Below are 26,407 nucleotides of genomic sequence, written 5' to 3' on the forward strand. Positions count from 1 at the left end.
TCATCTTTAGACACATATTTATTTATAACACTTTTTATACAAAATAAGCAACCTAAGAAATATAAACTGAAACACCACACGTGTCCACGTTGTCCAACTCTTCAAATTGACTCTCCAAGAGGTTCCTCCAGTGAAAAAAAAGAAGAAACAAATGATTTAAATCTCAAGGATCTCAGCATATTACAGAAAGAAATATAAAAAAATTTCACTGAAATTGAACACCAAAAAAAAAAAAAAAATAATAATAATGTTACAGTTCAAATGTTCAGATCAAAAAGCAGATACAACTGCTACAACTACAACAACAACAACAACAACAACAACAAAAAAAGCAGATACAACTAAAGAAACAACTGCAAAACATAAAACACCCAGACACATTATTCATGCATAAAATGTTTTAAATTCTAAGGGAACAAAGGGCTAAGATACATTTAACAAATTAACTGTAATCTCTCCTTTACCTCTTCTCCGCCGTCATTAGCTTGGAGGAGATTTTGGAACAGCGTTTCTTTCTCCATGTGTCCCTTCTTCTCTGCTACATAATGAAACACAAATAAATATGAAGCAAAAGGTTTACATAGCATGACCAGTATGTATTTGTCTGTAGCTTAAATGCATAGAGGGTGACTGTAGTTGGTACCTTAGTAGAGTATTACGTATTTGTATTAGAGTGTTACGAAAGTACCACACTGAGGCTACAATGTTCAGGGAAAGCAGAAGACCAAATAAGGTCCAGCCAGCAGTGTAGGAGCCTAGAGCAACAAAAAACACAAGAATAAAAAAACATTCAGATGAAAATACTGATATAATTAATGTCACTAATTAAACCAACTTATCTGAACTGCAGGCTACAGTTCTTAATTGTACTTAATTGAGGATCATGTGTGTCCTTAGATACAATAGACGAGTACAGAACATATTCAAAAAATATCAAGAAGGATTTGACAAACTCCACATCCAAATCAAATCTTACCAAAATCCATGTACACGTGGAGCTGACCTCCATGTTTTCTTCCATACGGGTTGACAGCTTCACACTGATAGAACCCATTCAGATCAGAGGTCTTCCTCAAAAACTGCAGAGTTGAACCCTGAACTTTAATATCAGACTCAGGCAAAGACTGACCAGACCTGGAGGAGACAAACGAGGCTCTGCATAAAATGGAGACTAACAGAAGAACATGTTAAAACTCATTTCCTTAAACTGTTTAATGTGATGGCAGTCTCTTGTTCCAGGTAAGGGTTTTCCCTCTTGGCGCAGATATCATCTGACATTAGCATGCCAGCCAGACACAGCAGACATCACATTACACTGAGATATTTGTATTCCAAAAAAGAAAAGAACAAAAGGCAGTAGCTAACTCTTTAATCAGTGGCGCCAGTGATTATAAGCTTCTTACGGCGTCTGCTCACAGGCTTCAGTTAAGTTCTCCAGACAGGTGATTGTGGCGGAACCGAGTTTACAGGTTTAAACAGAACACAAGGATTGTGATATTTAGAGGCAATGATGTCGGAAAGAAGCTTGGACTTAGCAGCTGTCCCAAACTCCTCTGTTGTGACTAGCTGTCTGAGGCAGGATCTACACAAAAAGTACAGAAATTACAGGGATACTGTACATCTAAGAATCTACGGTAAACTGAGGACACAGAGGCAAGACGGATTGCAATAAAATGTGATGAAAGACTTCGAATGTGATCATATACCCCTTCATATGACATTTTACCATCTGCTTACTAAATCCAACAAAAAGCCTCATCGTTGACAAAGTTCAAAATGGCCATGTTACACTTTCCACAACATTATGTTATACTGTTTTATGAGTCATAAAACCTCAAAATTTATGACCTTGTTTATAGAGGAAACACCGGGTGCCCGTCTGACTAGACAGTAATCTTACTTTACTGTAAGCAAATATTATCCTGCATCTAAGCTGTTTTTACCATTTTTAATCCTAAACCCATGGCTTACCAGTACTGTATTGATCATTGTCCTTATCGACCCATTTACCTGCCACAAATATCATCGACAAAGAAAAATGTCATACTCGCTACTTGATTCCTCCTCCAAAAAGACTAATATATGTTAAACTACTACAGTGTAAAAGACTGAAGCTGCTGGAAAACGATTTTTTTTTTGGTTATTGGTAAGAAATGTTGACCATGACTACTGATCTTAGTAATGTGGAAGTGCACAGTCCTTAGTCAAAACCACACTTGTTGCATATAAAACCTGAAACTGGAATTTTCAAATTAGGCGCCATTGATTAGAAGTTTCTTAAGGTGTCTGGTCATTTAGAGGGCCCGCCAGGGTCTGCTGTTGTCTTTCCATTGAAGTGGTGCCATTATGCCAATGTGTAAACCCTGGCTGACCCATTTAGCCACTGTATATTTTTTTTCTCAGCACTCAGTATCTGCGCTCGCTGCAGTTCCTCTCAGGAAATACTTTTTATTGGTGCACTTCCACTGCTGGTCGATGTGATAAACTGATGGTAGGGTGATACTGTTGAGCTTCTGCCAGCTCATATTCTGTGAGGCAAAGAAGACCAGCAGCGAGTGTTCAATATCTGCCCTTCAGAGATCGGTCTTTATGGGAGAAGATCAAAACTTGTTTTTGAGCTGAAGCTTCTACAATGATACAGTCTGTCAGGCCTCTAGTCAGAATGTAACAGGTAGATAAATCAACATCAGAGAGAAAAACCCAGGTCGACCCAATCCAACCAGTGACGGCTCGCAGCTTTTCCTCCACATTCGGCATTTCTGCCGCTTACCTCTGCTAGTTTGGTGTGGGTGTGATTTGTGTACTGAAACTGAACACTGCCTGAGATTGGCTCATCGTGAAAGCCTACTGCACCTTAGCCAATCACCATCACCTATGTGGAGCTTCACGGCTCCCGTGGCTGAGAACCAAGTAACGCGCCCCATTTAATTTTAGTAATTAGTTAGATTACCCCATTACTGAAAAAAGTAACGCCGTTAGTAACGCCGTTTATTTTAACGCCGTTATTCCCATCACTGGTGAACACACACCTACAGCCAGAATGTCGGTCAAATGTGGTCAAAAACGTGTGTAAATTATAAATTATTTTCACCAGAGATAGAATGTTATCCTAACTATGATTCGAGAGCACACAATGGAAAGTACAGAGGAACTGTAATTCCTTTCGCTAAAGGCACAACTGTTTCACCACTAGGCAAAGCTTAGGAAAATGACAAAGCAGACAATGCTTCAAGATAAATCATGTAAATACTGTTGCATGTTTAAGAGGCTGTTATTTAAATTACTGTACCTGCTCCAGACGAAATGTGCCTCTGGGTTGGCATTGGTTACACATTCATATGAGATTTCAGAACGTTGAACTATCGTCACGTTCATGGGTGGGACTGGAAATAAAAATAAAACAGAAACGCAGGGAAAGAATGAGCAATGTTGTTTCTATAAGCATAGAAACACTAATGATAACAAAAGAAGGTCTACAATGAATGACCAGAACCTACCCACTCAGATAAGCCGATGACTGCCGTACCAATAACAGCCTGACACGGCTCTTTATCGGCTACTGAGGTACCATGTTTGTCAGGTGTCAGTGGATTATAGGGCAAATTCCACCAGAAACAAAACACAGTGTGACAAACAACCATCAGAAACACTGAATTTAGATTATGGTTGTTGTTTCTGACACACTGGGTTAAAGACAGAGAAAAAAAACTCATGCATGCTCTCCTGTCCGCTATAAAGCCTGACCAAACGATTTGAATGGCCTGGCCTCAAAATGAAAACTAACGTCTTGGTTGACCAAGTGAGATAAAAAAGGCAACACAAAGTACTAGACATGTCATTACAAATATAGAATTCAGCAGAACTGAGAAACACAGAAATGCCATTTCATATCCATCTATTGCAAAAGACAAAAAACAAAACTTGCAATCAGCTGGCAGACATGTGGTCTGTAGCTCAGCAGGTAGAGCAGTCGTCCAACAACCGAAAGGTCGGCGGTTTGATTCCGCCCTATCCCTATCCTTGGGAAAGACACTTAACCACCATGTTGGTGGTCGGAGAGGCCTGCAGTTGTGATGGTAGTTTACCACCACCAGGGTGTGACTGTGTGTCACACCCTTGCTCTATGTTGAATAATGCATTAAACATAGAGCAACTTTGAGTGTCTATGCTGCTATATAAAACCAATGCATTATAATTAAGGAGGTCACATGTTGTCTGTTGCATGTGCCCTGTAATTTGCAAACCTAAATCCTGGTCATGTCATCTGCAGAGAGTTGGAAATACAGTGGATGAAAAAGTGTTTGCACCCTTTCTGATTTCATCTTCTTTTTTTTTTCTTTTTTTTGCATGTCACACCTAAATGTTTCACATCATCAGACACATTTAAATATAAAACACAGATAACACAAGTAAACACAAAATGCAGTTTTTAAAAATCCAAACCTACAAGGACCGGTGAGAAAAATTGTTTGCCCCTCCTGTATAAACATAACTTAACTGTGGTTTTACACCTGCGTTCAGTTTCTCCAGCCACACCTAGGCCTGATTACTGCCACACCTGTTCTCAATCAAGAAATCACTTCAATAGGATCTGCATGACAAAGTGAAGTAGGTCAAAAGATCCTCAAAAGCTAGACATCATACTGAGATCCAAAGAAATTCAGGAACAAATGAGTAAGAAAACTGAAATCTATCAGTCTGGAAAAGGTTATAAAGAAATTTATAAAGTTTTGAGACTCCAGAGCACCACTCCACTCCACTCCAGCCATTAACCACAAATGGAGAAAACATGGAACAGTGACCAACCTTTCCAGGAGTGGCCGGCCGATCAAAATTACCCCAAGACTGCAGCGATTATTATATCTGGAGTAAAAGTAACACCTCATTTCCGAAAAAGAACAGCGTACCAACAGTAAAATCTGGTAGTGGTAGTGTGGTGGTCTTGGGCTGTTTTGCTGCTTCAGGACCCGGAAGACTTGCTGTGACAAATGGAACCATGAATTCTGCTGTCTACCAAAAAATCCTGAAGGAGAATGTCCGGCCATCTGTTGGTGACCTCAAGCTGAAGTGGACTTGGGTTCTGCAGCAGGACAATGATCCAAAACACACCAGCAAGTCCACCTCTGAATAGCTGAAGAAAAATTAAATGAAGACTTTGGAGTGGCCAAGCCAAAGTCCTGAACTCAGTCCTATTGAGATGCTGTGGCATGACCTTAAAAGGGCGGTGGTGAAGATGGAAAGGTCAGAAGAAGGGTTGTGGCAGAAGAGGAAGACTTGTGCTAAATAAAGTGTGCCGAGTCAGATTTTGGGGTTTTTAGGATGACCAGACATCCTCAGTTTCTGGGGACGGTCCTTTATTTGGATGACATGTCTGCAAACTAAAGTTGCGTCAGAAAGTGTTCCCAATCTTAGCTTTTTATGAATAAGAAAAAATTGTTGTGTGCTGTTCGCTAATTGACATTAGCAGTATAAATATGAATAAATATGTCAAAATAAATGAAACCGCAATTGTCCCCATTTTTCATTTCTTCTTGATAACATTTAATTAATACAGGAATTCACTCCCTACTCTAACCCGCAGTACAACAACAAAGGCAGGAATAATTTCTCAATCCCAACAAGGAAAGAAATCCTCAAATGTTCAATGTTAAGCAATAAACACACACACACATTTTGTTGGATTTATGTCTGTGTAGATTTAAACAATACATGTATTTTTTTTTTTTTTTTTTAATTACTGAGAAATTCATAAGTCGGTGTAGGGAAGTATTTTTTTTACTCACAGTGAACTTGGATGGTCAAAGACAGGACTTGTTCTTCAAGCAGGCCTGTTGTTCTGATGACACACTGAACTGACTGGTTGTTGATTTCCGTGGTAGGGACTCCAAACAGTGAGCTGGTTGTGGTCGTTGTACCGTTGTCATGCTGGATGGAGTTGGTCGTCGCGTTCACTGCCAGGGTACCAGTGAGCCAGGTCACCTCTGAAGGAGGCTTGGAGCCGGCAGCCGTGCAGGTAGCAAGAGAAACTTCTCCAGTACCCAAAGTTAAATTATCACCCTTCAGGCTTGTGACTGGAGGCACTAGAATAGTCACCACACATGAAAAGAGTCAATCTAAGGTAAAAGGTGAAAACAACACAACATTTTAACTGTAAAGTTTCATCATACCAAGCAGGTTCAGAGGTATCTCTGTCTTGTGATTTCCACTGGGGAACAGAGTGAAGATGCATGTGTAGCTGCCTTCATCCTTCAATTGAACATTGGACAACTGTAGAGATCCATTTTTGTCAGAAAAACTCCCAATAAACTCAAATCGATTATCAGGTCCATTAACATATTGGGGTCCTTCCAATTGGATTGTGTAGAAGTTGTCATTTTTAGGTTTTTCTCTGGTTGTCCTCTGCCATGTAATCTGAGTCAGGGTCTCCGAGGTCTCAATGAGTCTGCAGGGTAAGATAGCGGTTCCTCCTTTCACCACTGTTGCGCTTCCACCAATCACCTGGAGGGCTGTAAAATTATAAAATTAATTTGAAGTAGAATGTACTGTATGCATCAGCACCTGATAGTACTTAGGTTATTTGTTTCACAATGAACTGAACGTAGCTTTATAGCTCACAATCAGATGTGATTGAATTACATCATGCGATTGAATTATACCTCAGCTTACATCATGCCTATCCTTTCTGCTTCTTTGGCCAGCTCCTTCTTTTTATGCTTAACATTGACATCAGTGATTCTTTCTCTTTTTCCCGTATCCTGGGCAAGTTTTGCTGTGGCTTCTCCTACATTAGCCTTCCCACATATGTATGATGAAGGGCAGAGACTGAACCAAACCACCAGAGAAAAAAGTTCCTGCATATGGAAATAAATGGTTTCTTTGTTAAAACTGGTCTTGACGGACTCACTGGACACATATACTGTAGATAGCTACATGGTGCCAAGAGTTGTGCAACACAAACTAGGCTTATTGGGTGCGGTTCATGGACTGCTTCCTCGGGCACAACAGAAGCTGATGTTGATAAAAATGAGAGGGGTTTTCCTAAATGACCGCCTTCCTAGTATTGCGTCTCCCTTGTGCTTCCAAAATAGTTTTGATGCATCAGAAAATGAATATGGGCCTTCAAAAGGGTTCACTGTGGTGTCTGGAAACAGGATGCTGTCAGTGGGGGCCTTCGGGGAGAGTCCTTGTTCCAGTGCATCCTGTGCATCCTGTGATACTAGTGAATTTGGAGGCCAGGTCAAAAACTTGTTCTGTTTTTCATGTTTTTTTTTTTTTTTTTTTTGGGTTGTTCCTAAAGCGTTATTGTGTATGTACATGTGTCAGGCTACATCTTTCTGGGGATGGATGCTGTCATCAAATAGCATTATTTAGGGATCGACCGATTATCGGCCAGGCCTATTATCGGCGCCGATATTAGGCATTTTGCGCATATCGCATACCTTTTTTTTTTTTTTTTTTTAATCTGACGGCCGATAAGAGATCAATTCAAAAACTGGGTTATTTTGGCTCTGATGCAGCTGCGCCTCTCTGTCTGCCGTCACTACGCTGTCTCCAGCATTGTCCCACCCACAGCACCATCTGAACACGCAGAGCGGTTACACGCAGAGCCATGGGTAACAGCCAATCAGCAGCGAAAGCTGTACATGCACATTGCATACACAGACACATACAGCGCAGAGGAGAAAAAGTTTTGCCACCGTTGAAAGCCGGCGCTATTCCTGCAGGCTTGATTTCGAGGTAAGTTAAGGCAGCAGAGTCTCCCGCAATTGTAATAAACACCCCAGTCCTCTACAACTCATAACTACTAGTAACATTACTGTGAACCCATTAACGTTATAAACACATAAGTGGCAGCTCTGCTCGCTCGCAGTCCCTCCAGACGTGCCTGTTAATCACTCGTAACAAGGTTGCTGATAATATCGATATGGATATGTTCTGAGATTTTTTTTATTAAACATATGCTTAAAGGCATTTAAATGAGGTTAAGCGTTGGAGTTTGTATTATTCAAAATTTTGACGCCAATATTTTCCGTTTTTCTGTAAATGAATATCGGCTCCAAATATCGGTTATCGGCCTCTTTGACAACTAATAATCGGTGTCGGCCCTGAAAAAAAACATATCGGTCTATCTCTAGCATTATTGTTACAGGGTGTGGGTATCTGGTCTGGTCTGGGTGGGTGGTTAATGTCTCCTTAACATCCACTCGAATGCCAGGTCCAAACGTTTCCCAGCAGAATATTGAATTGTCAAAGATGGTCAGTATTATTTACTTCACTTGGTGTAACACCAGTTTCTGACTGACTCACTCTCCATGGAAGGCATTTCCAGTGCATTCAAACGTTCTTTATCCATTGTGTTTGCTGTAATATCTTGATGACTGTTTGCTGCGGCCGTTGGAATCAAAGGTTTTGCATGACAAAAGCACCTTAGTAAACCCATTTGATCTCAATTACAGCATTTGCAAGAAAGTCTATGACAAAGCGCAGATAATGAGTCTTCCTGGAACGTGGCTTTACACTGAATGGACTATATTCAGTGACAAGAAAAGTCAACAGCTCTGGTCCATGTTCATGCATTGAGAAGCCATTTGAGAGAGTTGACCTCTGACCACATCTGGAGGTGGTCACATTCGTCCACATTCTTTTGGTAGTGTGAATAGACCATGTGTCACATAAAAGTTCACCTACTCAACAGGGGTGCTGTAATCAGTCAAGTTTTGCCTCAATAATTCTGAAAGAATAATACACTGTGTGTGATTCTGTAATAATGTATTGGCTATAATTAATAACTAATCAGGTCATGCTCATGATAAATAGGAAGCTCTGTTAAGGTGTATTTCCTCATTCACTGCTGTCTTTATTTCACGTTAATACCAAACACAACACTGCATAAGGAAGCTTCAGGGGTTCGAGCAATAATCTGAGTTCTGTGTAGGTCTTTATAAATAACAAACGTGTGTGCCTGTAACCGGTCTGCATTGTGTTGTGTCAAAGGAAGGAAGGACTACCATTCTCGATTCAGCCAACAGGGGGAAATTTATTCTGCATACAGCAATATGTTTGTTAGGACAGCACACTGCTTCTCGGTGTCGCACACTTCTGCTCTCATCAGCCATCTTTGCAGACTGCGAGAAACTCTTAATCTCCAATCTCACTGTCAGTCACCAAACAATCCATTTTACACCATTTTACAGAAATATTTTACACGAAAGCGCGTTCCAGCCCTACCTGCTCTCATCAGCCATCTTTGCAGACTGAGAGAAATGGGCGCGAAGTGCACAGGATGTTGCCGTGAAGCAGGGGCTGCCCTACCAAAATAAAACTAACAAAATAAAAGCTCCCATGTATGAATATTAAAGAAAAATATGTTTTAATATATTTATTAATATTTTTGATGAAATTAAATGAAAAACAACCCATCGGTTACATGCCCAAGTCATAAGGCAGACGCAACAAACAGCAGTTGATGGTTCTGAACAGCGTTATTGATCAGCAGGCTACCTGTTAAAATATTCTACTGGACCGCAAAGAATCCATACAGAGCATTGAACTAAGATTGGATCTGAAATGAGGATTGAACACAGGTACTTAATGTCAGCCAATTCCAAATAGGTTTCCTAGGTTGGATGCTAATGGAAAATCTAACAACTGACAGTTTAAAAAATGCAACAGTGAGAAATTATTCATGCCTTATAACTTACTTGCTCAAGTCGAGCAGCTGAAGTAAACTAACAATTTACATAGTGCTGATGATACATTTTTGGGAAAATAAATATGCAAGCGCATTCCCACATATTGCTATTGAAAGTTGTGACAAAGTGGGTGAGAATACACCATTTGTCCCTTGACCATTTCATTTAATCATGTTGCTTTATTATTTATTTACCATATCCAGTGTTGTTCCATGAGATATAGACATCAACTATCCCGGGTTTGTTTGTGTTTGTATTAAATTGGTTTACACCACATCTCAATATACATCTGTTATTTAATTATAAATAACTCATACCACTCCAGAATTGTCTGAGACACCTTTTTGTACATTTTTTTTTTTACCAGTTTCACCATAATGTACAATACTCATATGTTTATAAATGAAATAAATTAAATCTCTTAAGGACCAACTGCTTAACTGTCCACCTGCTACCATCTGAAATTTAACATTACTTGGGTAGGTGCTTTTTAGAAAATAAATGACTTGAATTGTTAGTTAAAGTGGATCATGACCTTATAAATTGTGTGGAGATTATGTGTGGTGAGAACTTTTACAGTATTTATTAAAAATATCTGTGGTGGTGGAAATGACAGGGTATTGTGGAATGACAGAGTGACTGTGCCAGAAGAGGAAGCGGTGGATTTATGAAACCACATCAAGAACATTGGATCATTACATAATAAACAGCTGTAGGTCCCTAATCACTGTGTCTGTGCGTGTGTCCGTGTCTGTGTCATGTGATTCAAATCTATTGAATTTTTTCACTGATTTCTTTCCAAACATTCACACTGATTTCCATGTGCTATTTGGTCACAGCTACAGACTCAGGAATAAGGCCTGTGACATTCATTGGCTGGTACCAGATGATGTCATCTCTTAGTGGCCAAAAAAAACAATTGAGACCTATCTTGCTCATGGTCTTCACAAGAGCACCACTGAAGATATCAACATCTTGTATCTCCATCATAGCTAACAGCACACCACTGACCAATGAGTCCCTCATGTAGATCCATAAGTTAGGGTTAGGGATTAGGTCTCAGGCTTGGCCATTACTGGCCTAAAGTTTTTGAGTACATCTTTTGGCGATTTCACACAAACCTTTACCTTCCACGTTTTTGGCTAAAAGACCGGGCAGAAGGTGGTATGGGAGGCAAGTCAACATTGTGTTCAGAATCACAAGAGTGTGGCGGTGTAATGGTGGAGAGGTAGGCCTGCATTTCAGTGTTTTCTTTTATTCTTCTCTTGTCTGTTTCTTTGATTCACTCTCCATTGTCTCCTTTGTTTCCATTGTTCCCTCTTTGACACAATCTGTTATTTCCTTAACTACTCCTTTTTCCTTTTTCCTCTGGTATCCCTCCCTGTCTCTTTTTAGTCATTCTGCATATTTCTCAGGATCAGCTTTTATTTTGTCCCTTATAGGCCTGGGACCTTTCCGCAGTTGTACGTGGCATCTTAAACGAAAATGAAAAAAGATATGAATAAAGTATATAATATGGAAAACATGAAAATGTTAGCAGGAGCTATTCACTGTAAACCCTGATAAGCTCAATTAACTCAATAAAAATTGTTGAAACTGATAACGTTAATTAAATTTTTTTTATGTAAACTCAACATTTTGAGTTAAAAAAGCAGTACTGATTAAGTATGCTTTACTTGTAATCTTAAGTGGCACTAACTTACTTTGGTAAGTTTAACAAAACTTATCTGATAAGTATGTTCTACTAGTTATTTTGTTTTCACAGTAAAAATAAATACAAGTGTAGATAACTTGAATGTTCTTATTATTGTAAAACTAAGTTTTTCGCTTATGTGTACTTAAAATGTTCAATTCAATAGAAGCGCTATACTAACTCCAATACAAGCAAAAATCTTGCTCAGTTTAACTCAAAATAAGATCAAAATCTCTATGTAGTACAGTCAAAAACACATTAACAAGGTTAGATACAACTCAGTCTTTATTGAGTAAACATACTACAACAACAAACAAAACAACAAATTGTTTTCTAAAATTCTACACTTCAATCACAAGATTACCCTCAATGAGAACTGAAACCGTATCTGGGCAGAGGAATGTGGCATCAGTTGAACTGGCACGGCTCAAAGCAAGGCTGTATGGTACGTCATCAATGTCCAGTTCAAGGGACTCCACAGGCTGATGAGAGAGAAAGGAGAAACACTTCTTAGCGTACCACAATACAAACCGACTGCACCACAAGCTACAGCATCAAATGACCACAGACGATTTCGATAAAATAAAACTGATTTTTAAGCAGATTTCTTGCCTGACTTTATGAAACTGTTTTAGTATCAAATTGCCAACTTGATGCAAACTTATATTATAAACATATCTTTCCAGTGAATTTCATAACATCAGTTCTTTTTTTGACCTATGAACCCACAGAGCTTACTTCCATAACATGTCTTGATCATGTTCATCAACACTTTAAAGTGCTGAAGTAAAGGTGACATCATATTCAACTGTTGTTGAATTTGATTATGTGACGAAGGGCAGCCTGACTAGAAATGTCAATCAGTTAAAAATGTGCAGAACTACGTCCCCTACTATCAGAAAAAAGGCTCCACAGAGTTAGTCAGTGCAGCAGGGAGAAGCATGCCGATGCACAGAGACTAATGGGCAAATTACTGTTGCAGTTCCTTTGATTTCGTGAGCTAGACCCTGTGTCCATTCAGAAGCCAGTAAGCTTGAACATACTTTAATTGATAGGAGGTCAGAGCATTCACTGTTGCACATACTGTATATTGATATGTTTATACTGACAGTTATTTGTTGTTGAATACGGTGATTAATTCTTTATTTCTATTACTTGTTCAACTCTGTTAGTAGTTCTGATTACTGTTCTTTATTTCTGCAACAATATGTTGCTTGTTTTGCATCCCTTCTGTATACTACAATAACAATTTATGGTAATACCAATTCTAAACTTAAACTAAACTAAACAAGCAGAACCTTCAACAAAGGTTTGATGACAGCAGAGGCCTGTATCACGAAGCAGGATTACAGACTTATTGAGGTCACTTCAGGGTTAACTCTGGGCCTCCGGTACGACAAAGCTGGATTCATTCTTATCGAGCTACGGTGCCATGGTAACTTGCCTCCTGGAAGTGACTGGCCATTAGTTTCTGTGTAAACAACCTCATTCTTAAAATCGGAGACATCACAGTTTGGATTAGTCCTACTTTTGTGGGCATTGAATGAGGAATACACGTTAGTACGACAGTGACAATTTTTGAATGGACAATCCACTGTCTCGTGTGTTTTTTAAATGTGATCTCAAATGACTGAAAAGATTTTTATCATTGAATAACTGCTTGAATCCACACTTGGGACAGATAAATGTCACACATCCCACCTGAGTTGGTGTGTATGTATCCGTGTTACGTGAATTTCCAATGCATTTATTGATTGAAATGTGCAGATGCAGTCATCATACACACATGGCAACGGACTAATTGAGGACAAGTTGCTGTGATGCAAACGGTAGTGTTGAAGCTGCTGTGCCTGTTCATAAAAGGCAGCAGCACAAAGCTTGCACTTCCAAACCATTGGAAAACTGAGTACTTTTAGTAAGCTGGCAAAGAATGTCTAAAACATCTACATACCAGCCTGCAGACTTCATGTAACGTCCAGCTTCTTCTGCTTCAGCCTAAAAGAGAGACGATTCACATGAGTTTTACAGACATACAAATCACTCAACTCTTTAAATACTAAACAAAATTACAAAAACATCATTAGTATTTCATTGTTAGGCTGTGAAGGGGAAAAAGACTTGAAAAGGCTGTTAAATAAACGTGTTTACAGTAAGCCCTGCAAGACTTTGTGGAGACCAATAAAATATAAAATATTCTATTTATTAATTTCTAAACTGTCTTGGACCAGACTGTGACCCACACTGTTTCGCTAAGCCCCGCCCCCTGGTTTACTGTTGCTATGTTCAGTTACAACCATGCAGTTGAAGAGCTACACAGACACGTGGAAGGGGGGAGGGTGGCTACATGGCTAATATGATAAGCTTTATTGGTTTTGCCACAAAATTAACATGAAACTTACCGCTTAATATTTAACCTCGAAGCTACCAGCATGCCCAGACATGCACAAAGAGTAAGTTTTGCAGCAAGCCACTGTATTCCTTGTGTAATTACCAAAAAAAAAAAAAAAATGAACTTAGCTCAACACATTAAATTCAAAAGGATAAAATAATTGTTTTTTATTCAAAAATAATAGTAATGATTAGCTAAACACAGAGGTAAAACGACAAAGAACGTCAACTTACCAGAGAGGAGTCCGCAAGGAAAAAAAGAGAAAGTAAAATTTATATCAGACATTTGAAAAACAAGTCACAACGGAATTAACTCCAGAAGTCGTCCATGGTAGCTGTCTGGAAGCAAAGTTCCCACAAGAAAGAAGACTTTTTGTACAAATAAATCTGAATTATACTGTTGCTGCAAAGCACTGACATTGACAAAACTGAATTAAAGTTTTTGAGTATTGTGCACTTAAAATTGAAAATCCATTAAGATAACCCAAAAAATTAGCAGTCAATTAACTTTTTAAAAATTCTGAGTTAATACAACTTAATCCTTTTAACACACTTTTACAGTGTTTACAGTGTGTAATTAATGTTAATTTAATGTGTAATATGAAGAAGTCTTACACATGATCTACTCTCACAATCCATATCACTTGGACCTCCAAGCATAAATGTCATTTCCACTACAGAGAGTAATGTGGTGGAAATGACATTTCTACGCTATTTTGTGAATGCAGACTAGCTTAAGTGATTAGCTTTGATTTGAATCTTAGCACTTAATGTATGCAAAATACAGTTATTCAATTATAAAAAAAAATTAAAAACACATGAATGTACAACATGTTTGGAAATAACATGCAACAAATATATATAATGATCAAGCTATATTTACCTTTATTTTTCTTCAAAAGTGGCTGATGACATATGAAATTCCCTCCATGTCCAAAATGTTCTGTGATGTCACTGTACATTGCCAAAGAAACCAGACAACCAATCTCTCGTTGCCTGTAGTCTAAGAATCATCCATCAATGTCTTCTCCATGTTTCTAACTTTCCATTTACCTGTTGTTTCAAAGGAAAAGGAAATTTACCTGCTTAATGGTACTTCCCAATTGGAGGCTGGTTAAATGCTGATGGACAGAATTATCTAAACAGTGGCTTGATGGAACTAACAGAACTAAGGTGTAGCTGTGTACATGTTAGTGTTGTCACGATACCACCTTTTTGGTACCGGTAGCAACATGTATTTCGATACTTTCCGATACTTTGATATTTTTTCAAATAAAAAGAGAGCACAAAAAATGTCATTACTGACTTTATTTTAATAGAAAATCTTAGAACAAGAACACAATTTTAAAATAAATAAAATAAAAAACGATTCAAAACACTAGGCCTTTCCTATTGCACTCAAAACAATGTAAATCACCATGTCTACATGTATGGCAAAAAGTTTAAAAAATCACTGTGATAATATAATACAATACAATATAATATAATAAAAGATAATATAATATAATAGGTTATTTAAACCAGAGTTTAGTGGTAATTGCAATGCAGCTCTAATTTGTTCTCTTACAGAGTTACTTGTGTGGAGAGTGAAGGGGGGTGGCGTTACTTGCTTTTAACACTGAATGTGGCTTTTTTTCATGGGTATATTTATTACCTGTCGTTCCCTGAACTTGGTGTGCAGGTCTGGGTGTTTGTCCTTTAAGTGCTTGGCTGAGTTGGAGGTGTTTCCACCCTTAGCCAGGCACGTTTTAAAACGCTGTTTGCATAGTGGTGTGTCGGTGTTAATTGCCATCCTCATTTGTTTTCAGACCGAAGTAGTCTTATATTGCACTTCGCGCTGCTGCTTTGTCCACGAGTGGCGGCGTGGTGAGCGCTGCAGCAGCCATTCCTCTCCCTCTCCCTCTCTACAAATGCAGTTTAGTACCGTTTTAAATGCGTCAGTACCCCGCTACCAATTTAGTACCGGTATACCGAGCAACCCTACTACATGTTGTGTTAGTTTATGTTGCTATAAGTTCAGTTTTATTCAGTTAAGCTGTGTTGACTGTTTATTTTTGTAGAGATTTCCTTTGTTTTTTTCGTGTATTACGGAGACACTTATAAATAAACGCACTGCCCAGGCAACATTACAAAAGCACAGGGTGTATGCATTTGTGGTGTCAGCACAGAAAAGACACTTTTAAAACGTTCCACTGAAGTCATACGACAGGAAAATGAGACTCACATGGTTCACTCTCTGGTGAAAACAACGTTACTAAACAGTGAGCAGTAATATCTAGACTTCTAAAGGCCTTGTGCGAATAGGACGCTGGGTTGAATTATGATATTAATACACCATCCAATAGTGCTACTGAGCCACTAGAATGTACTGTAGCCACATTAACTGGCTCAATACACAAATATGGAATAGTTAAAACTAAGAAAAATGAGAAATGAGAAATAAATAACATCAACCATCTTGTGACAATTCAATGTTGTGATGAAAATTTTTTTGTGTGGATGTTACTTAGACATGTTCCACCCAACTATAGACCAGGCCAAGAAACCCCACTCCATAGCAATGACACTCCTTGGTATTAGCAGCCATCCCCAGCAGGATGCAGCCTGACACAGACACACACAAGAAAACGGTTTAGGAACTTTTTTTTTTTTTTTGACATGAAAAACAGCACAAGGTGGTGCCTGGCCTCCAAATCTTCCACATTCCTGATCAAATATCCGTGGGAGGCGCTGTAACAGACCTGATCCACAGCCCCTCCTCTCAACCCACAGGACACAAGATCTCTAAACCGAGGCCTTAGAGACACCACACCACACACTGATACACCATGCTAGCACACTTTTTAGACGGCAACTTAGCATCAAAAAGTGTCATCTCTGCAGGGATTTAATGACAACAAGGAGTTATTTATTTTATTTAGCGAGTTCCTTGTATTAATCAACATACTCGGACTTGGAATTTAAGTTAAAACCTCCACAACCTAAACAAAAAGCTATGAAAGCCTGTACGAACTCTTAGACATGCTCAAGTCACAAACCCATTTAAGACATTTAAGAAAACACACGCACACGGAAAAAAATGTAAACAAGAACTTCTCACATTCACATCCTCCACAGACCGTATCGCTGCGTGATGGGGGGAAAAAAAAATGTGTGTCTGATCATTGGATTATATCCAGATACTGTAAAGTATGTGGCGCAGTTACAGTTAAAATCATTTTGTAGCCAGTTAAGAAAAACATATGGTAAGTCAACTAACGCCAACCATCACTGTCGTAACAAGTTACGCGTTAACCCAAAACCCAGATGGACAACGGAACGAAGTAGCAGAAGTTACTACTCACATCTCACTACGGCATAGTAGCGTTTGAGTCTCTTATTATTCTTACTACCTGCATTTAATTAATTAAAGTGACGTCTTATTTGCTATAAATGACCAAAATGGTGCTGAAGCTAAATTCAATTCAAATCTCTGCAGGTAATAGTTTCTGTTGCACCCGAGTAAACACGAAGCAGGAACGACGAAAAATAAACAGTTTACCTTCGGTGTTTCTGCTCATCAGTGTAACTGACAGCACCAGCAGTAGTTTACAACTCACGGAGATTTCACGGTTCAGGAAAATGTTGCCCATAAAGGGCACACAAAAAAGACGTGGCTCCATCCATTCGCTCGGAGTCTGCTCCTCACGGGAATAGCGCAAACTGACGTCTCTCTCCACCGAGACACAGCAAGCTCAAACCGTGTAATTTCCGGTGGCATTCACAGGTGCCAAAGCCGAGGCCACTGAATTCTTCTTGCGCGTCTACTTCTGTGCATGGCCAAAATGCAAAAAATTCTGGTTCAGATTTTAAAAAGCCGTTTTCCTTCATGGGTTACCTATGATGAACTGAGCTCATAGCAGTAGATAGATATTCCTCCTCTGTCCTATCTATTCCTGGTGCTGCCTGCTGATGAGGATCTCAGTAGAAATGCTCTGCTCAGTGCAGACTCTCTCTCTCTCTGCGGTTCGTCCTGCTTGGATCTCCAGTGCACCATGTGACAATTTTTTTAATTAAGCAATATTACCGAGAGGGTGTGCTTTAACGTCATCTGAGCACCGAATAAATACCTGATTGAAGGTCAAACATATTTACATGCATGCACAAGAAAAATAAAATATTTACATTTGAAGACAAAAATCCTGAAGTTCCTGGTAAAGTAAAAATAAACACAACAGACAGTCATCATGAAAACTCAGTGAGGAAGCTGCTGCAAGTCAGAATAAGAGAACTGAGACAACCTTCAAGAGATTAAATTAAAACTTCATATCGACATAATTACCAGTGAATTAAATTATACTAACTGAATTCTACTCAGTTATTTTACTTTTACTATTAATGTCTTCAGGTGATGGTTTTAAATATAAACATGGTTTTGTCTTTTGAAAGAAGAGTTGTGTAGACTTGGTCTGTATGCACCACATCAAAGCTGAGGTCTTATTATTATACTGTATCACCAACTAACCACTAAACCTCATGACCACTCAGACATTTTTCGTGGCCATATAGGTGAAGGTCACAGGTCGCTGTGACATGACTCAACATTATAAAAAAAATGATCAAAGTCAAAAGAAAAAGTAAACTTTGTCAATTGTGTGCAACAGGAAGGAAATCTTTCTTCAATGGACCAAAGTGCAACAACTTAAACAGAACGTACATGTCAGCACATCTGACACACACATATATACATATACATACATGTATAAATAATATAAGCTAAGGCACATGGCAATTGCCAGGACACAGTGCAGACACCGTACCACACAGTGATGCAACTAGTCAGGATGTTCTTATAAAATGTCACAATATACAAACAGCCCTCCACAATCATCTTTGGACACATATTTATTTATAAAACATTTTTTATACAAAATAAGCAACCTGAGAAGTAAGAAGGATTGGACACTTTGGCTTCAAAAATAAAATGTTTCTATTGTAAAACAGGATGTGATTTGTCCACCACCAACTGGAGGAAGGTGGTACTGCAACCCCATCATCCAGCATGTGCTTTACTTCAGACTCCAACACCCAGAGAGAGGTGAAGATGTGGGCTCACTCTCTCTCTCTGGCCTTTTCTCTTTCTTGTGTACCTTATAATCTTCTGCTATTATCAGAACTTAAAGCTGACATATCCACATTTTCTTTCTATACATTCATTTAGCACAGACGCAATACTTTACAAGTTTCCTCATGTACTAGACTCATATCTTTAGTTTGTCATCTTCCCTTATTGTTTTCAGTATTTCTTCAGTCACACATTTGCAGTAGTTTCTGATATGACAGCAGCGAGTAGAATAAAACCCTGGATATAAACTGAAACACAACAACTGTCCATGTTCTCTGTCCAACTCTTCACTGATCAGATGATCCTCAAACATTTGCTTTTGATTCTCTCATTTTCAGCTGTCGAACTCTTGTCAGTCTCGTTGCTTTTGCAACTTTCTGTCAAAGAGATTCCTGCAGTGAAAAAAAGAAGAAACAAATGATTTAAATCTCAAGGATCTCAGCATATTACAGAAAGAAATATTAAAAAAACAGTTCAAATTTTCAGATCAAAAAGCAGATACAACTAAAGCTACAAGTGCAAAACATAACACACCCAGACACGTGGTATTCATGCATAAAATGTTTTAAACTCTGAGGGAACACAGGGCTAAGATACATTTTAACAAGTTAACTGTAACCTCTCCTTTACCTCTTCTCCGCCGTGCTTGGAGGAGATGTTGGAACAGTGTTTTTTACTGCTTCTCTGCTACATAATGAAACACAAATAAATATGAAGCGAAAGGTTTACATAGCATGACCAGTATGTATTTGTATGTTAAGCTTAAATGCATAGAGGGTGACTGTAGTTGGTACCTTAGAAGAGTATTGTTTATGAAGGTACCACACTGAGGCTACAATGTTCAGGGAAAGCAGAAGACCAGATAAGGTCCAGGCAGCAGTGTAGGAGCCTAGAGCAACAAAAAACACCCAAGAATTAAAAAACATTCAGATGAAAATACTGATATAATTAATGACACTAATTAAACCAGCGTATCCGAAGGTTTTATTTCTCAGTTCAGGCTACAGTTATTAACTGTACTTTGGGTACATTTTTGTCTTGTCTTCTATATTACAGACTAGATTTAGTGACTAATGCTGCATTCACACACTGGGCCTCAGGATGTAAACGTTCCTGTACAGACAGTTACTGAAACACAAAAAGCTCCTGAAACATGAACTTAGAAGAACAGAACATTTCACAAGACGGAGCCTATCTAAGGTTTGAAAGAGTTGAGTTCAGAGGTGCCCTTAATGATGGATGCGTAGCCATTTGTGCTTATAGGGCTGTCATGATATCAGATTTTTACTTCACGATTACTGTGGACAGAAAATGTCAAGACAACGATATCAGTCAGCACTTCACTCATTTGTATCTGATACAGGAGCTGTATGAACAGCACACCATTTCACACAGAGCACCACACTAGCCGAGATCTGTCAATCGACACAGTAGGACCTGCCCTTATCGCTGCTGAGCCACACAGAGCGGATCTTACCTGCACCAGAAGTAGCGCGAACATTACGTACGAGATTAAAAAATGTACTAGTAATCGTCTGGTTGTTGTTTGAAATGCCGGTCCGCCGCATGAACGACTCTTGTTTATTATATCATGTAATAGGTCAACCGGAAATCGGGCCGTATTAACATGGTATTGTCCCGCTGAAAAGACACGTATCGCCACCTAGTGTGGAAGAGGAGAACAGTTATTCGATTTTCTTGTGCTGCATGTAAACTGGGACAAGGACTGTAGTCAGAAAGTGGAATTTTGAGCATAGCTCGATTAAGCTCTGTATGTAAACGCACTGACTTACTCTGTGAGGTTCCTCGCAATTGGCCAAGAAAGCCCCCAGTCCCCAGGTAAAACTACAACTTTTATCTGTCAATTATTTTCTTTATCTGTCAATACAACAGTCAGGTATGTTTATGTTTACAGCAGATGCACCCTACTGTTGCACATGTTAAAAAATATTTGAGCAGATTAATATTGAATGCAAAATGATAATAATAATGTATATTTATAAATAGCACTAGGTTGACTTTAATATAGATACACATAGTAGGTAGGGGGTCTCTACTTAATCTCTCCATCAGTTTGGGATCCTTGGCCTGAAAAACATTGAACACCCCTGATTTACATATCATATGCACATTTTGAACACAATGTTTAACATATTTTCAAGTCATTAAGTCCTTAGATACTGACGTCATCATTTTGAGGATCATGTGTGTCCTTAGATACAATAGACGAGTCCAGAAAATATTCAAAAAATATCAAGAAGGATTTGACAAACTCCACATCCAAATCAAATTTACCAAAATCCATGTACACGTGGAGATGACCTCCACCTTCTCTTCCATATTGGTTGACAGCCTCACACTGATAGAGCCCATTCAGATCAGAGGTCTTCCTCACAAACTGCAGAGTTGCACCCTGAACTTTAATATCAGACTCAGGCAAAGACTGATCAGACCTGGAGGAGACAAATGAGGCTCTGCATAAAATGGACATAGACTGAAAGGGGGGGTTGAGTTAATGTAGTTTCTGCAACATCAGATGCCTTTGGATGGGAATTAATCCAAAATTAATTTTACTAAAGCCACAACTGTTTCACCACTGTAGAAAGACTGGGAAAATGACAAAGCAGACAATGCTTCGAAATTAATCGTGTAAATACTGTTTCTGATTAAGAAAGTCTTAACTGTGAGTTATCTGTAAACTACTGTACCTGCTCCAGATGAAATTTGCCTCTGGGTTGGCGTTGGCCACACATTCATAGGAGTCTTCAGAACGTTGAATGATCATCACGTCTATGGGAGGGACTGGAAAAGAATTTAAATAAAAAGAAAAGACTTTTTGAACTGTAGTGTTTACTATTGGTGAGCAGAAATGAGCAGCATTATCTAATTACTTTTACTTGAAAATTAGTAAAAGGTTCAAATGCGAACCTTATTTGATCAAAGTGATAGCGTCATCCACATAACTGTGGGACTGGATGAGGTGGTTGCGAGTTTTCCAAGGAAACATCCTCACTTGCTTCCTGGAATGTCAATAAAAGACAGACCAAATGCAAACTTGATGCAGCACTGAGGGTGTTTAAGCACTTGTACCGCTCCCAAGGATGACTAACTAAATAACAAAGGTATGTTCACATCTGCGGAGGAAACAGCTGAAGTGTAATACGTAGTTATCTGTTGATGCAGGAATGTATTTTTTTTACTCACAGTGAACTTGGATGGTCAAAGGCAGGACTTGTTTTTCAGGCAGGCCTGCTGTTGTGATGACACACTGAACTGATTGGTTCTTGATTTCTGTGGTAGGGACTCCAAACAGTGAGCTGGTTGTGGTCATTGTACCGTTGTCATGCTGGGTGGAGTTGGTCGTCACCCTCACTGCCAGGGTACCAGTGAGCCAGGTCACCTCTGAAGGAGGCTTGGAGCCGGCAGCCGTGCAGGTAGCAAGAGAAACTTCTCCAGTACCCAAAGTTAAATTATCACCCTTCAGACTTGTGACTGGAGGCACTAGAATAGTCACCACACATGAAAAGAGTCAATCAAAGGGTAAAAGGTGAAAACAACACAACATTTTAACTGTAAAGTTTCATCATACCAAGCAGGTTCAGAGGTATCTCTGTCTTGTGATTTCCACTGGGGAACAAAGTGAAGATGCACGTGTAGCTGCCTTCATCCTTCAATTGAACATTGGACAACTGTAGAGATCCAATTTTGTCAGAAAAATTCCCAATAAACTTAAATCGATTATCAGGTCCATTAACATATTGGGGTCCATCCAATTGGATTGTGTAGAAGTTGTCATTTTTAGGTTTTTCTCTGGTTCTCCTCTGCCATGTAATCTGAGTCAGGGTCTCCGAGGTCTCAATGAGTCTGCAGGGTAAGATAGCGGTCTCTCCTTTCACCACTGTTGCGCTTCCACCAATCACCTGGAGGGCTGTAGAGGACAGGATATGCTTAGTCCATGGGCCAGACCGGATTTCGGTATCACTATATATATTTTTTGGATAGATATATGTCTGTAGATAATTTTTTTGTATGATAGCCTTTCCGGGTGAGTAGCTAAATCTTGGTTATCAGCTCATGAAGTTAACCACCCCCTAAGGAAAACTGTGTTAGATGCAGGTGCATAGCCTGTTTTACCCTCATGATTAGGACTTTTCTCAATGTTCATTAATATTGTGTTGGGTATCATTTTAAATGGGACCTTCTAAGCTTTCATTTAAACCCAGTTGTGAACCTTTCTGATAAATATGGAGGTCACTGCAGCTCATCAAACCATCAAAAGCATGCATTTTTTCAGATTTTACGCCTAAACTACGCTCTTTCTTTCAATCCTGTAGCATATAGGAACATCAGAAACACAAAACACAAGTACTACAACATTCACCTGACTGTAAGGTTTCAGAAAATATATAACATGCCCACATAATTTCATTGTGAGAATTCAAGATGGCATCAGACGGCGTCTTTACCCATTTTCAACTTTTGATCTTGACAACGTAGACGGCCATGTAATACCTCTTTTTACAGCTGAACAACTAAACTGGGGTAGAGATACCACTAAAGATATCACTCTCCAGTACAAGAACCTCAGTGGACAAGTGGACACCACATCCAGCAGTGGAGAACATTCCTTTGCAGTCCCTTGAACAAGACCGGTCAAAGTTTCTGGTGGAAGAGTGGAAACACCCACGATACAGAGAAATGCTGCATGGCAAGGTGCTGTGCATGACCGGTGAGGAAACCTGCTATAGGATGACAAAGGATGAGTGTGAGGAAGTATCAGAGCTGTACTCAACACAAGAAGAAGCTGACACTCGCCTGCCAAGTGTCTTTTAGTCGACTGAAGTAATCATGGGACATGAATGATGATCTGTACGAAAAAATCAAATGGGTCACCTACTGCATGTATGCTGCTACGACCAGCACAGGTGAGGTCAACAAACTGCATTACCAGCTTTTCACTACCAAAAGGGGAAAAGTTGAGTCCCACCAGTTGCCACCCTGTAAATACTGCCTCTATATGCATGCTCAACGAGCCAACTACCAAGCAGCAATCTGGAAGTGCTGTCTGCAGGCTGACCCAGTGGTGCCAAGCCCTACTGGGCATGGATGGACAGATTATTATGGCAAGCTGGTCATAGATTGGATGCACTCCCCACCTGCACCAGATCTGGTCTTTGAACTACTGACATGCAAATGTGTTCATTCACGCACAATGCCAAGTTGCATGCACCTGTCAAATGGTCTGACATGCCCAAACATGTGCAGGTTACAGAACTGTAGTAACTGTAGTAGCAGCATGATCCAGAGCCTCATTTTGAAGTAGGGGATGGTATAATATGGATATTTTATACATTTTCTGAAGTTGATTGGCTGATAGTTAATTTGATGTGCATTGGCCTCAGATGTGCCACTAATCATATCAAATTTGACCTTTGACCTGAATTTGACCTTGTATCTCAAAAATAACCCTTGTAAACCTGCAAAAAGAGGTATTACATGGCCATCTATGTTGTCAAGATCAAAAGTTGAAAATGGGTAAAGATGGCCTCTGACGCCATCTTGAATTCTCACAATGAAATTATGTGGGCATGTTATATTTTTTCTGAAACCTTACAGTCAGGTGAATGTTGTAGTACTTGTGTTTTGTGTTTCTGATGTTCCTATATGCTACAGGATTGAAAGAAATAACATAGTTTAGATGTAAAATCTGAAAAAATGTATGCTTTTGATGGTTTGATGAGCTGCAGTGACCTCCATATTTATCAGAAAGGTTCACAACTGGGTTTAAATGAAAGCTTAGAAGGTCCCATTTAATATGATACCCAACACAATATTATTGAACATTGAGAAAAGTCAAAAAAAAGTTATTAGTTCTTTTGCTGTAATATCTTGATGACTGTTTGCTGCGGCCGTTGGAATCAAAGGTTGCGCACGACGAAACCACCTTAGTAAACCCATTTGGTCTCAATTACAGCATTTGCAAGAAAGTCTATGAGAAAGTACGGATCATGAGTCTTCCTGGATCGTGGCTTGACACTGAATGGACTATAATCAGTGAAAAGAAAAGTCAACAGCTCTGGTCCTTGTTCATGCATTGAGAAGTAACTGACAGTTTACAAAATGTCACAGTGAGAAACTGCTTATGCCGTATAACCTGAAGTAAACTGACAATTTACAAAGTGCTGATTTTTGAGAAAATAAATATGCAAGCGCATTCGCACATATTGGTATTAAAAGCACTGGGCGTATGCATTTGTGGTGTCAGCACAGAAAAGACTTATTTGAACTTTTAAAACATTCCACTGAGAAATGAAGGAAATGTGACAAGAAAATGAGACTCACATTGTTCACACTCTTGTGAAAACAATGTTACTAAACAGTGAGCAGTAACATCTAGACTTCTAAAGGCCTTGTGCGAATAGGAAAAAGAAAAAAGAAAGAAAAAAAGAAAACATGAAAAACGGCACAAGGTGACCTGGCCTCCAAACTTACTACATTCCAAACTTATCAAGTACCTGTGGGATGCGCTGTAACAAACCTGATCCACAGCCCAACACCCTACACCATGCTAGCACGCTTTTTAGATGGCAACTTAGCATCAAAAAGTGTCATCTCTGCAGGGATTTAATGACAATAAGGAGTTATTAATTTTTCTAGAGAGTTCATTGTATTAATCAACATACTCGGACTTGGAATTTAAGTTAAAACCTCCACAACCTGATGATTAAACAAGAAGCTATAAAAGCCTGTACGAACTCTTAGGCATGCTCAAGTCACAAACCCATTTAAGACATTTAAGAAAACACACGCATATGAAACCAAATCCAAGGGGGAAAAAAAATGTAAACAAAAACTTCACACATTCACATCCTCCACGGACCGTACCGCTGCGTGATAGGGAAAAAGTGTCTGATCATTGGATTATATCCAGATACTGTAAAGTGTGTGGCGCAGTTACAGTTATAATCATTTTGTAGCCAGTTAAGAAAAATATATGGTAAGACAACTAACGCCTATCATCATTGTTCTAACAACAGTCACGCGTTAACCCAAAACCCAATTACAAACAGAACAGGCAGAAGTTACTACTCACATCTCACTGCGCCATAATAGCGTTTGAGTCTCTTATTAACCTTACTACCTGCATACTGAGGTTAATACGTGACGTCTTATTTGCTATAAATGACCAAAATGGTGCTGAAGCTGAATTCCCATTGTTCTCTGCAGGTAATAGTTTCTGTTGCACCTGAGTAAACACGAAGCAAGAACGACGAAAAACAGTTTACCTTCGGTGTTTCTGCTCATCAGTGTTACTGACAGCACCAGCAGTAGTTTACAACCCACGGAGATTTCACGTTTCTGGAAAATGTTACCCATAAAGGGCACACAAAAAAGACGTGGCTCCATTCATTCGCTCCTCACGTGAACAGCGCAAACTGATGTCTCTCTCTCCCGAGACACAGCAAGTTCAAATCGTGGCATGGGCAACTAGGTGTGGCATTTCCGGTGGCATTCCCAGATGCCGAGGCC

The 26,407-nt window shown here is 39.3% G+C and overlaps 2 protein-coding genes and 1 long non-coding RNA gene across 4 annotated transcripts in view; all 3 read right to left on the reverse strand.

Annotated features, from left to right (window-relative positions):
- Nucleotides 1-18,304, reverse strand: part of LOC125017638 (nectin-1-like) — a 28,582-nt gene extending 10,278 nt beyond the window's left edge. The window contains exon 1 of the mRNA XM_047601034.1: nt 17,315-18,304. Coding sequence (XP_047456990.1) covers nt 17,315-17,435 — 121 coding nt within the window. The 5' untranslated portion in view covers nt 17,436-18,304. The remainder of the gene's footprint in view (nt 1-17,314) is intronic.
- Nucleotides 1-26,389, reverse strand: LOC125017643 (nectin-1-like). Its single transcript, XM_047601045.1, has 8 exons — nt 26,164-26,389; nt 22,467-22,805; nt 22,082-22,378; nt 21,586-21,679; nt 977-1,134; nt 644-755; nt 465-538; nt 1-125 (listed from the first exon to the last, which is right to left on the reverse strand). Exons 1-7 carry the CDS (start codon nt 26,282-26,284, stop codon nt 481-483), a joined length of 1,179 nt encoding a protein of 392 aa, XP_047457001.1. The 5' UTR covers nt 26,285-26,389; the 3' UTR covers nt 1-125; nt 465-480.
- LOC125017660 lies at nt 11,648-14,649 on the reverse strand. Of its 2 annotated transcripts, XR_007113864.1 has the most exons (3): nt 13,785-14,649; nt 13,337-13,380; nt 11,648-11,867 (listed from the first exon to the last, which is right to left on the reverse strand). It is a non-coding gene; the product is annotated as an uncharacterized LOC125017660 (long non-coding RNA). The 2 variants fall into 2 exon arrangements; XR_007113863.1 differs by lacking the exon at nt 13,785-14,649 and having other exon boundaries at nt 13,337-13,778.
- Nucleotides 26,390-26,407: the final 18 nt, after the last annotated feature.

The sequence above is a fragment of the Mugil cephalus genome, chromosome 12, assembly GCF_022458985.1.
Source record: "Mugil cephalus isolate CIBA_MC_2020 chromosome 12, CIBA_Mcephalus_1.1, whole genome shotgun sequence".
NCBI classification, from domain to species: domain Eukaryota; kingdom Metazoa; phylum Chordata; class Actinopteri; order Mugiliformes; family Mugilidae; genus Mugil; species Mugil cephalus.